This window comes from Lynx rufus, unplaced genomic scaffold, assembly GCF_022079265.1.
Source record: "Lynx rufus isolate CCGP_SWC_20201006 ecotype Redwood Valley unplaced genomic scaffold, mLynRuf1.p SCAF_24, whole genome shotgun sequence".
NCBI classification, from domain to species: Eukaryota; Metazoa; Chordata; class Mammalia; order Carnivora; family Felidae; genus Lynx; species Lynx rufus.
The window spans coordinates 4,564,197-4,579,833 of NW_025814839.1; the positions used below are offsets into that span (position 1 = coordinate 4,564,197).

The 15,637-nt window shown below is 42.9% G+C and overlaps 1 protein-coding gene across 9 annotated transcripts in view; it reads right to left on the reverse strand.

The window, feature by feature from the left end:
• HECTD4 (HECT domain E3 ubiquitin protein ligase 4) overlaps positions 1-15,637 on the reverse strand; it is a 194,082-nt gene that overhangs the window by 65,143 nt on the left and 113,302 nt on the right. For 7 of the 9 annotated variants that reach the window (XM_047088246.1, XM_047088248.1, XM_047088242.1 and 4 more), the window contains 13 exons: positions 14,092-14,238; positions 12,866-12,970; positions 11,601-11,764; positions 10,799-11,032; positions 9,628-9,820; positions 8,994-9,098; positions 8,408-8,496; positions 7,861-8,036; positions 5,380-5,515; positions 5,145-5,286; positions 4,878-5,044; positions 1,774-1,920; positions 995-1,179 (listed from right to left, as the gene is read on the reverse strand). In XM_047088246.1, coding sequence (XP_046944202.1) covers positions 995-1,179; positions 1,774-1,920; positions 4,878-5,044; positions 5,145-5,286; positions 5,380-5,515; positions 7,861-8,036; positions 8,408-8,496; positions 8,994-9,098; positions 9,628-9,820; positions 10,799-11,032; positions 11,601-11,764; positions 12,866-12,970; positions 14,092-14,238 — 1,990 coding nt within the window. The remainder of the gene's footprint in view (positions 1-994; positions 1,180-1,773; positions 1,921-4,877; positions 5,045-5,144; positions 5,287-5,379; positions 5,516-7,860; positions 8,037-8,407; positions 8,497-8,993; positions 9,099-9,627; positions 9,821-10,798; positions 11,033-11,600; positions 11,765-12,865; positions 12,971-14,091; positions 14,239-15,637) is intronic. The other 2 variants (XM_047088245.1, XM_047088243.1) reach the window with 1 other exon arrangement.

Genomic DNA, 15,637 nt, shown 5'->3' on the forward strand with positions numbered 1-15,637 from the left:
AAAACAGAATTTGGAAATGGCACTTGAAAATGCAACTAAACCATTTCATAAGAGTATTTATTTGGAGACTGTTAGCAGTATTGACAAAAAGGAAATGAGGTATCTTTTCAATTTCCTGGCTTACTCTACTCTTTCAGGTGATTATCATTCCCCATCCCCCCACCTCCCCAGCCACAGCTTTACTGAGGTATGACTGACAAATACAAGTCGTATACAATTTAGGTGGTTCAATGTGCATTTTTTAGAAGGTCTACATGATTATAGATATAGATATGTATATATACTCTGAAAGGATTATGGCAATCTAGTTAATATATCCACCAGCTCACTAATTACCTGTGTGTGTGTGTTTGTGTGTGTGTGTGTGTGTGTGTGTGTGTAGAACTTATTCACTTTGTAACTGGAAGTTTGACCCTCTGACCTACATCTTCCATCTTCCCATTTCCCCCTCCTCCTAAAATTCTTAGCAGCCACCATTCTACTCCTGGTTTCTAGGAGTTTGGCTTTTTTCTTTTTACTTAAAAATTTTTTTTTAATGTTTATTATTTTTGAGAGAGAGAGAGAGAGAGAGAGCGCGAGCGCAAGTCAGGCAGGTGTAGAGAGAGGGAGACACAGAATCTGAAGCAGTCTCCAGGCTCTGAGCTGTCAGCACAGAGCCCGACATGGGGCTCGAACTCACAGAATGTGAGATCATGACCTGAGCTGAAGTCAGATGCTCAACCGACTGAGCCACCCAGGCGCCCCACAGGAGTTTGGCTTTTTTAGATTTCACATATAAGCAAGATCATTCACTACTTGTCTTTCTGTGTCTGGCTTATTTCATTTAGCACAATGCCCTCTAGGCTATTATTTAACGTCAGTGTAGCCATAAATTCCCAGAGAACCATGCTGACGAAGAGGCTCTCCTGAAATCATTAATTGATTAAATCCATAATTAAATAAACACGTCAACAGAAGAAATCAATGAATTCTAAAATAGGATCCTGCTTCTTACCTTCTTCTTTTTCCCACTCAACGCAGCGGTTGGCAAGCACCTGGAACGCTGCCCAGGCCATGGTGGCTACCTTCTGTTTCTTGGTTTGTTTCTCACTGGAGCCGGACTCTGTCTGACTGCTCAAGCTACACAGTCGGTCCATGAGCTGCACAAGGCCACTGCGAACCAGGCACTTCTCTTCACTCCTGGGCCAGGCAGGAAGGGTACATGAAATAAACATAACTGACCAACCCTCAGGTTGGTTATCAAGGGGCAGAAAACATGCCAGTATCATTCTTTACCGCCACATATAACCAAACACAAAAGTACTTCTTTACGGTGAGGATTTCCTTCATAAATAAGAAACTTCAAGTTCTGGCTTGTTCATATAGAATAGCCAAGTAAAAACAGAAGGTTGCTATAACAGAAAAAAAGTTGTATATTTTATCATGAGGGGATTCATAAGGATACTGAGAAAATAAATGTGCATTTGAAAAAAAAATTTTTGCTGAACATATTAAATAATTTCCTAGAGGCCTTCTTCTTTCCTTCAAACCTCTACTTTTTGACCATGTGATATAATCCCTATTGGCCGCTTTTGATCATGTAGGAATTCAATAATATGGAATTTACATAGAAACGCTAGGTGTCTGTCAGGAGGTAAACTCATTTAATCACAGTGATAGTGTCACTGGATAATCAAAGCAAAAAAACCCCAGGGAATTTTTTAATTTAGAAGTATTTTTATTTAAGCAACTACACTGCAATGCAATTCACCCACAGTAAAAAGCCTTGCTTACCTGGTGTAAGGTATGGTACACAAGAGTCCGATGCTATTTGCACATGCGATAGGGTAACGAGCACACAGAGAAACCACAGAGGTCATGGTCTCGCCAAAGGCTTCCTGGACCTGCTCGACCATCCCACCACAGGTTAATTCTTCAATTCTATGAAACAGAACCAAAGTGCAGGCTTCCTGAGCCATGGCAAGTGACCGTGAACATAAGAGCAGACACGTTCTGAGAAATCCAAGAGTGTCTAGATGAATCCCGAACTGAAGGGATGTTAGAGATCACCAGTGTTTCCCAGACTGCAGGACCACAGAAGACTGTTAGGCAGCATTTCTTACGTTGCCTCAAACACAATGCCCATGCTCTAGAGAAGTCTGGGGAATCCTAGGCTAAGTCAAGTCAAGCAGGGTTCTCTACTGTAGGACTACTCGGAGCCTTACAAGGTTAAGGTCCACAATAACTCTAAGAGCAAGAGAATGGTACCCAACATTTCCCAAACGTATTTAATAATGAACCCATTTGAAACAGGCCTGCAATATCCTATGCAGCACTGAATTCTGTAAATGTAATTGTACTCATGAGAAAATCAAGGCCCAAATAGATTAGCTAAGCGTCCTTGTCAAGTTCACACTGTGATTATTAGCAGAGTATGAGAATCCAATTGAAATGAACTAAGACTTTCCCAGTGTAAAAACACAACCTGGGGGCGATTCTACAGCAATTAATATTAGTTGAAAACTGCAACTATCCGGATTCATCTACAAAGATAGGCCATAGAACACTGTTTATAATAACAGAAATAAATAAAACCTAAGGTTGAAAAGTAGGGATTGAGCCATAAATAAAGGTTCGGGAATACGATGCAGTGGCTACACAGCCACTAGAGACATTACAGGAGGAATCTATGGTTAGAATAAAGACAGAACAAATACACTAGAGTGTTAACAGGTTTTATCTTGAGATGCTGGATTTACAGGTGATTTTCTACTTTACACTTTGGGATTTTCTGCATTTTTTCAAATGTTTGACCTATGACATTAACAATTGACGGAAAAAGGAATAATGCTGCCAGGGTTGTGGAGAAATTATTCTGGATGGGGCACCAGGGTGGCTCAGTCGGTTAAGCGGCCGACTTTGGCTCAGGTCATGATCTCGCGGTCCGTGGGTTCGAGCCCCACGTCGGGCTCTGTGCTGACAGCTCAGAGCCTGGAGCCTGTTTCAGATTCTGTGTCTCCCTCTCTGACCCTCCCCCATTCATGCTCTGTCTCTGTCTCAAAAATAAATAAACGTTAAAAAAAAAATGGATAAGAAAAATTATTCTGGAAGTAAGTTGTGGTAGCCAGTGCTACTCACTGTGCCTTGTGGCTTCCCTTTGGTTGGATGAGCACGTGACCAGCCTGGCCAATAAGCCAGAGCTCTAACAAGGGGACGGACAGCTTTTGAGACAGCGGTCGCCTCCTCTACTGGGCTCCTGGGAGTATCACGGGCTGGGGCGCACCTGCGCTGGACATGAGCAAGCACTGAAGTTTTGTTTTGTAAACACGGAGACTTGGGAGGGTTTTGCTTCCAAAGAATAACTTGGCCTCTCCTGATGGACACAGAAATTTCTCAAGATATTCATGCGAGCTCTTGCTAGTTAACACATTTTGCTCCAGCCACTGACCCCTGCTTATTGGCCAGAACTCCTCAAAGAGCTGTCAGGAGACACAAGCAGCCCCAAGCATCTACTCTAGGACCTGTAGACAAATGCCTTTTCTATTTCTATCTGAAGATCTTTGAAGCCCAGTAGGGAACAGTATAGAAAAACTCCTCACAAATACAAAATGTTCTTCAAAGTTCTTATCTACGACTAGGTTTTTAGAAATTAATTTCGCCAAGGGGTGCCTGGGTGGCTCAGGTCACGATCTCGAGGTTTGTGACATCGAGCCCTGCATCGGGCTCTGTGCGGACAACTCAGAGCCTGGAGCCTGCTTCGGATACTGTGTCTCCCTCTCTCTACCCTTCCCCCATTGGCACGTGCTCTCTCTCTCAAAAATAAACATTAAAAAACAAATTTTAAAAGAAATTGATCCAGTAAAATAAGCACAAAAGTACACAAAAATATAGGTGTAAGAATGTTACTACATCACTGCTATTAATGCAAAAATAAAACAAAAAATGAAGGAGAGTAAGAGAAAATGAACCATGTGTCCACCAGAAGGGGATGAGTTAAATAAGACATAGCCATCCATATAACAGAGGTCCATGAAGTTTTTAAAAATGATAAAGCAGGGGTGCCTGGGTGGCTCAGCCAGTTAAGCATCTGACTCTGGATTTTGGCTCAGGTCATGCATCTCACGGTTTGTGGGATCGAGCCCCATGTTGGGCTCTGCGCTGACAGTGCAGTCTTCTTGGGATTCTCTCTCTCTTTCTGCCCCTCCCCACTCATGCAGGTGCTTTCTCTCTCTCAAAACAAACTTTAAAAAGAAACTATAAAGTTGGGCGCCTGGGTGGCTCAGTTGGTTAAGCATCGGACTTTGTCTCAGGTCAAGATCTCACAGTTCGTGAGCTCAAGCCCCGTGTCAGGCTCTGTGCTGACGGCTCGGAGCCTGAAGCCTGCTTCGGATTCTGTGCCTCCCATTCTCTGCCCCTCCCCACCACCCCCCTCCCCTTAAAAAATAAACATTAAAAAAAATTTTTTTAACTATAAAGCAGATCTTGAAGTAATGACATGAGAAGAGATATATCCAACATATATGAGCAAAACAATTCTCATGGCAGTGTTCTATTGTAGTATAATGTAATCTGAATTAAGGGGAAAAAAATCACACACATACATACTTCTGTGTACAAGGAGAAACAGCCATTTATGTGTGTGTAGTTGATACAACAAGCTCTTAGTTAACAGGGTGGAATTCAGAAGAGGAGGAATAAAGGGACTTTTACTTTGTTACACATGCTGCAATTGTTAAAAAAAAAAATTGTGGAATACTTTTACAAAAATAAAAATAAAGATATTGTTTTAGGGGAAAACGTTAGCAAATACCCGTCTAAAATATGGCCTCATGAATAATCTTTGGAATGCCTCTTGCACACTCCAGACAGGATGGTATGAACTAATAGAAACAACTGACCTGGGTCCTCCCTGAAGGACCATCGTCACTGGACCCACGAGGTGCGTCACACCCCCGACGCGCACAGCAGCCGTCAGCAATTCCCGCATGTGCACTAGGGCCTGCTTGCGAGTATTTCCCCTCCGCCACCTCGTCTGTGCAGCCAAAAGAAAGCTGCTGCTGGACACCTGAAACGCATGAGAAGGAAGTCCACCTGACTCTTGCTGACTGCCACAGGCCCCCATGCCATTAGGTGGTATTCCTCTGTATTCAGCAAAATGGACATACAGCTTGGTCAGGGTTGGTGCCGATGAAAGCAAACAGCTGCCCCAGCAGGACACTGTAGGTGGGCTTGTCCCTGCTGTCCTCGATGGCCAGTGACTGCAGGAGTGTGAAGGAGCTGCTGCGGTGGCTGGTCACATGGCGCCGCCTATGGGAAAGCAAAACCAGAAATTCAGGGAGCGTGTTTTGATGACTGTCTTCAGCTCACGTGGGAATCCAACCTTGGCCATTAGTCATTTACCTCTGATTTGCTCGAGTAAATTCCAAATCTTCATTACCAATCATTTCCAGGTCAGAAGGAGCCGACATGCTGCGAAGAAAAACAGGCTGCCGCACAGCATGAGATATCACCTTTGTTTCTGAAGCTGATTTACAAGCTGAAACAGAAAGCAATAAAAAGGTTGGCGTATCTGCTAACCGATTTGTAAGGACAGCAACAACAGCTACGCTATCAGTCTAAGAAAGATACTCTTTGCTTTCTAGGAGACTTCAGGATTCTCTAGGAGGTTCTAATCCAGCCAGCATTGCACACTGGTGACTTTTAGGTCCATTCTTTAAAATCAAGATATTAGGGTTAAAAAGGCATTTTAGTGTGAAAAACTAGAATATTTCTTATTAAATTGGGTTTTAAAAAAAGGCTGAAAGATTCATTTAATTTCATAAACTCTCAATGTTCACCTTCATATAAGCGTTCTAAAAAGCCAGAGAGGACAGAGACAGTAATTTCTAGAATAAAAAATTTCTTAACTGAAATAAATCCAAATACTGGTTGTTTTTTTTTTCAGAGACAGCCTTTGTTCCCCCTTTAATCCCAGATTTATTCAGTTGATTTACTGACATTTGGTAGTACCTTGGCTTTGATCATAGTTGGTGCGAGTAAATATCACACTTGAGCTAGAATCCGACTGGCCCTTCCTCTAAAATATACTCCTTAACGCTATCCAGGAGACTAGTTGTATTATAAAAGAATATTTAATGGAAGATGACAAAACTACATATTAAGATCATCTAAGAAAAAAAAAAAGTCAAGGTTATTTTGAATTGGTCTTACGAATGGTTAGGGGCACCTGGATGGCTCAGTCAGGTAAGTGTCTGACTTCGGCTCAGGTCATGATCCCATGGTTCATGAGTTCGAGCCCCATCTCAGGCTCTGTGCTGACAGTCCAGAGCCTGGAGCCTGATGCAGATTCTGTCTCCCTCTCTCTCTGCCCTTCCCCCACTCATTCTCTCTCCCTCTCCCCCCCCCCACAAATAAATAAAACATTAAAAAATTATTTAAAAAAGAATGGTTAGACAGCTTCAGTCTTAAAAAATAGTTTTTTTTTAAATTTTTTTTTTTTTAACATTTATTTATTTTTGAGACAGAGAGAGACAGAGCACGAACGGGGGAGGGTCAGAGAGAGAGGGAGACACAGAATCAGAAGCAGGCTCCAGGCTCTGAGCCATCAGCCCAGAGCCTGACGCGGGGCTCGAACTCAGACCGCGAGATCGTGACCGGAGCTGTAGTTGGACGATTAACCGACTGAGCCACCCAGGCGCCCCTTAAAAAATAGTTTTTGAAGATGTTATTGCTCAGCAAACTATTGGTTCATGATCTCTGATGGAAAGAACCTCTTGGAAAGCATCATCAGCCTTACTGGGTGGTTAAGTCTTTCTACAGGACCTTGAATTAACCAAAGCTCAGTGTGACGACGGACGTGGTCAGCACACCGTCTCAGTATGTGATCACACTGCACACCCTGGTACACGTCCCTGGATGTTCTCAGCCAACAGTACCCTTTCACTAGGGGGTCAGAAACCTGAGTCCCCCTGGACTTCTCTCCCATGCGAGGGGAGCCCTGGGCCCATCAGCTGGGATGAAAACAGTTTGCTTGCTTGGCAGGGTCCATCGGGTTAGATAACACAGAGTCTCCTGTTTATTCATCCTCTCTCTCAAGGTAAGAAATAACACTTGTCGGGGTGCCCGGATGGCTCAGTCGGTTGAGCGTCCGACTGCGGCTCAAGTCATGATCTCACAGCTCATGGGTTCGGGCCCCACATCGGGCTCTGTGCTGACAGCTCGGAGCCTGGCGCCTGCTTCGGATTCTGTGCCTCCCTCTCTCTCTGTCCCTAACCCACTCACATTCTGTCTCTGTCTCTCTCAAAAATAAAGAAACATTAAAAAAAAAAAAATTAAAAAAAAAAAAAAAGGAAGTAGTAACACTGGTCATTATAGGCTATGCCCAGTGTTGGGGATCAGGCTTAAGAAAGAAGACTCGTTGATTTTCCTGAGGAATGTCCTTTCAGGCTAACAATTAAAACGTGACCAGGAAAAAAAAAATAGTGAAACTGATGTTAGAAGGTTCCACATAATGACTAAATGTGCAATATAAATTCGGCTTTAAGAGGAAAATGTGATGCATTACAAGATTCATAATGTTGACTAATTATGCACATTACTATGAAAGCGACAAGCCCAAAACTAAAAATCCACGTTACTGGGCTCCCAAGATGCTCCCAAGAAACACCGAGTAAGGCAGGTGAGGAGGCACACCTGACGCTCAGACGGACTCACAAGCCACCACATGAATTCGATGAGAAAGTAAAAGGTAGAATAAAAAAATGCTGAAATTTCTTTTTCTCCTTCCTATGAGAACACAAGAGTGATTTCTCTTTAAGGAGCTGGTGTGTATTTTCTACAAACGGGCTAGTGCAGAGAGCCCGTGCAGGGCTGGCTTTGTACCCGGAGTTTCTGCAGGGGTCCCCGAGATGCTTCTTGTGAGGCCGGACTGGGCCGCAATGGTGACATGTAACAGCAGCTCGGCTCGGTTCATCAAACTCTTGACTAACGTCTTCGTTTTAGCCAGTGGGTGCGACGGTTTCTGAGTAAGAGAATTCACTTCTTGTAGGAACTTCTCCCTGGAAGGAAAGGCTAATGCGCATTTAGTCGTTCTCAGCTTCACCGAAACCCAAGTTTCGTAATTATAAGGATACGAGAAGATAGGGGGAGACCAAGCCAAAGAAAGCTGAGAAACATCGCTCCCCTTCCCCATCAGAAAGGAGCAGCCTTGTCAACGGACCAGTGTCAGCTCCCTTTGCCCAGTTTCAGATGCACCTATGCTGACTTTTGAAGGCTAAACTAAAAATTTCCATGTTTACAAACTGAGTTCCAACTCAAATATTCAGTGAATGCATCAGATTTTTAAAAAGTATCTCCTAAGAGTATACGTCATCACAGTGTAAGCATCACAGTAGTAAATTAGCTTTGTGTAGTTATTAACATCACTAACCTCAGTGATAGGACCATGTTTTCAAGATCATTTCCATCAAAGGAGACTTCCTTCATTGAACACAGAAGTTCTAGTTCTTTCATTTTGTTCTGAAGAAGGAAAAATCAAGAAAAGATGGTAGGCAGGATCTGCAAAAATTGAGTTTTACTGTTCATGTTAAGAGGAACAGAGAATTTCAGGGGGGGAAAAACCCACCACCTCTGGTCCATATTTGTACGCCAGAGCACATTTGTAAGTAATTATTTGATATTTTAATGATTACAGATGGCATTGACTACTTTCTGGGGACTTCTCCAGTACCTATAACTGCCTTTTGTTTTTGAAGGCTTAGAAGCAAAATTTGACAATGCTGGTAACTTCCTGATAAAACTATTAATCAGTTAAGAACAGCCTAATGAATAATTTATTATTTGTGTCATTGATATGTTGATCTAATCAATCTTATTTAATCTCTGTCAAGAATGGATACATTTTGGTGTGTGCGACATCTTAACAAGAATCATTATTTGGTCTCTACACATACATGATATATACCTTTGCACTGTAAATACCAAAGCCCCAGTGATCAAGCCTACAACTTGCTCACCTCATTAAAATGGTAATCATAGAAGAAGGGCATGTTGTTCTCCAGCTTCCCCTGCATGGCGTCATCAACCTCACTTTGCCATTTCTGTTCCAATTCTGCAACACTCTAATAGGTACATTAAAAAATAAAACAACGCGAGAATAGGTACAAAACAAAAACCAGTGCTATCTGCAAATTTGGAAATCTTAGTCCTAATGTTTCAAAACTTCAGGTCACTTTTTTTTTTTTTTTTTTTTTTAAAGTAGGCTTTATGCCCAGCATGGAGCCCAATGTGGGGCCTCAACTCACAGCCCTGAGATCAAGACCTGAGAGGGAGAATAAGAATCAGGTGCTTAACCAACTGAGCCACCCACATGCCCCTCAGGTCCCTTTTAGAACTTCATTACAGGGGCACCTGGGTGGCTCAGTCACTTAAGCGTCTGACTTTGGCTCCAGTCACAATCTCATGGCTCCTGAGCTCAAGCTCTGTGTCAGGTTCTGTGTTGACAGCTCCAAGCCTGCTTTGGATTCTCTCTCTCTCTCAAAAATAAACAAACATTAAGAACAATTTTTTTAAAAACTTCATTACATTTCCAGGAAAGAAATTATTTCCAACAGTTGTAGGAGAAATCTAAGTGCTTTCGCCTTCACTTACCTGCAGCTGTCTCTCCATGGCATTGAGTTTCTTGAAGGTCTCTCCCATAATTTTACACAGTAAGTCATATTCCTCCGCATGTTCTTCTTGATACTGGAAATTTATTAGGGACTGCAGTGCATCGACCAAATTCAAGTGCTTAATAACACAGGAGACCACCATTTCCTCCATCACATCGGGCTGAATTACTTCTCTGTGATTACGAAGGAAATGAGTCAAGTATATGCCATGCTCTCAAATTACCAATCCCATATTCAATCGTTTGGAGGGTGTAGGCTTTGATTTAAATATATTAAATACATTAAACCACACCTTCTTTATTACAATAAAGAGGCACGACATTATGATGGCTTTCATATCAAGTTGGCAGTAATTTACTGTTTAACTGACAAAACTGACTTCAGCTGATAAAATGAAAATCAAAATTAAAGAGACTTCATTTTCTATAATTTGTATATTTTGTGTCAGAATCGTATTAAAGCTGGAATAGGTTGAAGGATTAAAAAAAAAAAAAAAAGATCTTTAGCACCATTTATGCACCATTACAGCTTGTGATATTTGGATGCTGGGCTGAAAATGAATGGTACTTTTGTCTCTTTCTTTTTAAATTTCAACTATTCTTAAAATTTTTCTCCCTGAAATGGGCAATCGTGTCTCAGAAGACAGGGCAGAGGCCACCAGACTTGAAGCAAGAATACTACAAAGACGTTTGCAACTGCACAACTTCATGTTCTACATCAAAGACCCCTCACCATCTCTCTGGACTAAGGAAACCCAAGTTGAGGACTAGGAGTAGACGGTCAAACCACCATGGAAAAACCTAGAACTTGTCAAACCTTCTCATGCCTCAGAATCTTATGGAAAACCGGTCAAAACATCGATTACTGGGCCCCATCCTCAGAGGTTCTGATCCACTAGGTATGAGATGGGGCCCCAGAACTAACAAGCGCTCAGACAGTGTTAGCTGGAGGCCCACACCTTGGGACCTGAGGACCTGGAATACCACCTGGGGGTACTCCCCAGAGTATCTGGTTAGCATTCATAAGTAAATGCACAATTAAAGGCTCACTTGCTAGACTATAAAAAATTTACCACCACCCCCCCCACCTTCCATTGTCTAAACAGTTTTTTTTTTCCAATGGGAAAAGCAGAGCACCGTTTAGCAACATACTTTATACTTGGTCTGAATTGAGGTCTAGCACGCCCAGAAATTTCCCTGAGCTTTATCATGATTCCTGGAGGCAGCCTGATCCGGGGCAGGTCAAAGTAGTTTCCAACAGGAGGCACGAGGACGTCAGAGGGGTAGGTGAATTCTCTGTCTTCTTCGATGGTCAGTGGCAGTGGAGATGGGCTTGGAGTAAGGGCAGGCGAGATCACGCCATTGGCCTCCACCTGCCACTGGCACCTGAACAGACAGAAAAGAGGATCTTCACTCCTCTTCCATCTGAAAAGAGCTACTTAAAGTTTGCAGATATACCAAACATCTGAAGGATCACATTATATGTTAGGTATTCATCAAGCCTTCCCCAGAAGCTAAGGAAAATGAGCATTATATGAAATCACATCTTTGGGAATCTACCTTCTCCCCAACATTTTATTATGAAAACTTTTAAGTATATATAGCAAAGTTGAAAGCATTCCAAGGTTAACACCCATATACCCGCCGCCTAGATTCTAGAATAAACATTTTGATATGTTTGCTTTATCACTCATCTACTCATCCTTTAGGGGATCCTTTAATTTAATTATGCACTATTTGGGTTGGAGAAAAGCTTCTGCAGTTCAAGGCTGTAATTTCAAATTTAGTAAAGTAAGGGCCAAAAGGCACTTTTCATCTTCTTTCTTAACGACAGTGACACCCTCGGGATTGTCAGGCAATATGCACAATGAGCTGGGAAACGGACTCAAAGTAGTTTGCCATATGAAGTTCTTTCGCCTTTGTGAGCAAAACTAGCCCTATCTGAGCCTTTTACCTTTGTAAAAGTTTGGACCGCAATAGTTCCTGACAGGCTTCTTCTTCTTTGGTGATTTCTGGTCCATTGTACAGGATTCTCAACATGGAGCAAGCTAACACGGACAGACCTAGAGCCAGGTCTACCAGAAAGGGCAGGCCTCCGGACACATCCTCCGACGACTCCTGCAACGCAGACAGGGGCAGACCACACTGGTCAGTGTGCATGGCGGAGCACTTCGACCTGTGTGCACCGCGCTGCACGGTCCCCAACCACAGGGGCTCACAGAGCAGCGTCGAGTATTATGGCTATGGGACACAGGCACAGCACCCAACACCATGAGCAGAAAGATGGTGGCACAGAGTGAAGGCTGAACACAATTCTGGAGAGAGAAGAGCTGATAAGACTCCATATTAGAGAGAGCACAAATCACGTGCAAGATTCTTTGGGTCGATTCCTCTCTGCTGTGCCTATCCAAGTATAAATCACTACTTCGTTGGGTCACTTCCATCCTGTGCTCGAACCAAGACGTTGTCAATTCTCATACTGAGTTCATTCAACAAATATTTGAGTACCTACTGTGTACCATTGTTCTAGGCCCTTGCAATACAGCAGAGAACAAAGATTCCTGCCCTCACGGAGCTTCCATTCTAGCAGGTACTTCCGCTCTAGAGTGTGTTAGCTTGGTGAAACTTAAGTAATGTCCAAGTCTAAAATAGGTTTTACAAATCAAGCAACTCAAGGGGCTAGTAGAACTCCTACCACTCTCTCATTTTTTTCCGGCTGGGAAAAGAATTCACATAGATTCACGGGGAGGGAAGTAACTATTTGGCACTAAAAGGAGTAGACTGAACCTGCATACAGGGTTTCAATGGACCATATACAGAGTATAACATACCCAATTAAGCAGAGACGGAGCCTTTGAGAATAGAATGAAAATCTGATCCTAGCACTCTAAAAACCCGGAATCCCAATGCTTACTTCTATTAGGTGTTCAAGTCTTCTTCACCTATGGAAAGATGCTAGAGGCAGATTACCTCTCCAGGCTTTGAAGATGGAGCCCCTAGCAGTGGGTTCTTTCTGTGCCGCTAAACGGATTTTAGGTCACAGCTAGTTTCAGTTCACAAAACTACTACTTATGAAAGTAGTCTACTACTGCCAAATGGAAGAGATGGATGAAACAGTAGCTCATATTTTGCCCGGTCTCCGGGGCAAATATGACGTCTGTAAGCAAGGCACACAGGAGAAAGTACATTATGCCCACAGCGGTGGTTAGGTTCCAGTACCTGAGCGCGAACTGTGCAAGCAAAGCCCCACATAGCTTTATCGGGAGTGTTGTGTTCACGGCCACTTCTCATTTCAAAGGAGAAGGTGACTGTATCTCCTTCCACCTTAAAATTTAAGGGGGGGGAAAATACACTTTAAAAAAAAAAAAGACACATGATTTTCAAGAGAGCAATGAATTTCAGAGATTTACTTTCAAAAGGGCCACAGCAATAATTCACTCCTTTTCTCAATCGCATGTTTGACTCAAACTCCATCCCCTCTCTCCTCTGGACACCAGCCTTCCGGGGGTCTCTCCTGACCAGGTAGTCTGGGGACGAGGCATCTGGGAAATGGGCCACGATCACCCAATAGCAGGATCGGAGTATAGATTAAATCTTGACCATAATTTCAATCGATTCCTCAGACTTCTATTCTTTCTGCCCTCCCCCCTCCCCACCACCTCACTTGTGCCGGGAAGGCAGGCAAACGGCCTGGATCTTGAAGAACAGAGTGCTGCGAGACCTTGCTCTGTATTGCGGAACCAACACCACGAGTAATGAACAAAACATAGGAAACGAGAGAACGATTAAAAGTGTCGTGCCGATGCAGATTTGGATGCATCCAAACTACACCCCTGGACATAACTTGCTCTCTACCACTGAATTAAAGAGGGTAGGTAACGCACACGAGATACAAGCTTCCAGAACAGACTTTGGAGAGGTTTTCAGGTTTTAGTGGGCATTTCAGTTCATATTCATAGCCTAGGTAGATCTGTTGTAGTTCCAGGGCCCAGATTACAAAGCATGACTGGAATCTCATCCATCTGAGAAGGATCATTACTGTTGCTCCAAAGGCCCAAATTCATTCGAAAACACGGATTCCACACTTTTATCCTAGGGTGCCCATCACGGGAGAGTGCAGACAAGCAAGCTGAAAGAACTAGCAGGCCTTCATCTAATGGACAGGGAAGGAAATGCCGTGGGCACCTCAGTCCCCGGAGTAACCTGGGGAACGGATGCCAGTTCTGGAGCCGAGCGGGGTCTGACAATGCCCTACAAGGAGGGGGGTCATTCTGAATGAGGCGGTGAGTTTACAGACCCGGCAAGATGGCTCCAGCTCAACAAAAGCACCGACAGACCTTTTTTTTTTTTTTTTTTTCCCCTGGAATTAGAGTTAATACTCGGGCCTGGAAGGAACGGGAGTTCAGTTTTCTTTTCGAGGAAGTGAATCTGACTGGATACCATACCTTCACCAAGTCTTTGGGCCAGCCAGTTCCTAAGACACTACGGCTGCCATATCCCAGTGTGTTGCCTCCATACTCAGCAACCTTCCTACTGTTTGTGTTAGGCCCCGCATATATCACCAACTTCAAAACAGAAAATATACTGTTAGACTGTAAAAGAAAAACAAAAACAACATCTACAAATAAAAAGGCTGCAAAAAAATGTTCGTTTAAAAATACATTCATAACCAGGCACTGATGTCATTACAGTAGAATATTCCCTGATTTTTTAAGGTATAACTGATACTAGTTTGGATGCAACAGGTATTACCACAATTTAACTGCCTGGGGACCTCACATTAACATAGGTCTATTCAGCCATTACACATGTTGTTAAGTAGTTATTTTAATGCTAAGTAATGACGTATAACTCATTAATAACTGGTACAGTTTGCCCCCTGAAGTCCTCCCCCAAATTAATAAAGTGAGCAAATACAGATGGAAAGACGGTTATATCTAACACAACAAAATAAAGGCAAAAAAACAAAAAACAACACAAAACCCAAAAACTCAATGAATGAGGATTTTTAAAAACGCAACAAATTGAAAATAAGCCATACATCCTTTGAATGTTGCTTAATGGGGTAAAAAGAAAATGACATAAATTTAGGCCAGAAAAGGTGCTGCTGCTTCTTGGGTCAGTTTTCATGGATCAGTACTTTTCCGCAATAAAGGTTATTCATGTATATGCAATTAACCAACTTTCTAATATGCAGGAGAGATATTTAGAGGTCCCTTGGCATTCAAATACTTCCGCGGGAAGAATGAAGCCCTGGTTTCCGTAAACTCCAACTCCTGTCTTCTCATGTGCACTCTGACCACCTCTGACTGCACAGGAGGGCTCGGTTTGGATGTAGAGGCTACATTTTTAGCCCCTGACACTTATCATGTTGTGCTTTCTTACCCTTTTGGACCTTTTGCTGATACCAACCAGGGACCACTGGAAAAGTAAATGTTCCTTTTATCTGTGTAGGAAGTCTCCCTGTGCCTCCACATTTAACGCTAAATGTCTACCGCAGGTGTTGGTTAGCGTAGGTCAGAGGATGCAAATCACTGGTTTTAAAGGAGAAACAAAATGACACCGACTGATATGGCAACCTCTCCATTTCTATTTCCAATAGTCCTATCAGCTGAATCTAGGAAATGGGGGTAGCTGATGTCAAGAGCCATGAAGTGGGGCAGGCTGATGGCAAGACGTTTCTTTTTTGAAAGGCCCATGAAACACCATTTTCTAAATTCTCCTGCTTCTAGTTAACCTGAGTTTTGGAGACGATTGAATCTTAAGCCCCTCCCGACACCTGACAGTTTTCACTATCCTAAAAGATAAGGGGGAAGGGGACCCTATCATTTGCTCAGTGATGGGTTTCACCACCTCAGAGTACATACAGTTAAGAAGTCCTTTATTATTTAACCTAAAAATCTCCCCTGGAAGGATTTAAGACCTTTCACCCTAACACTCTACAGAGGAGCTAACAATCTACATACAACTACATAAAAATAGTCCTGCGTA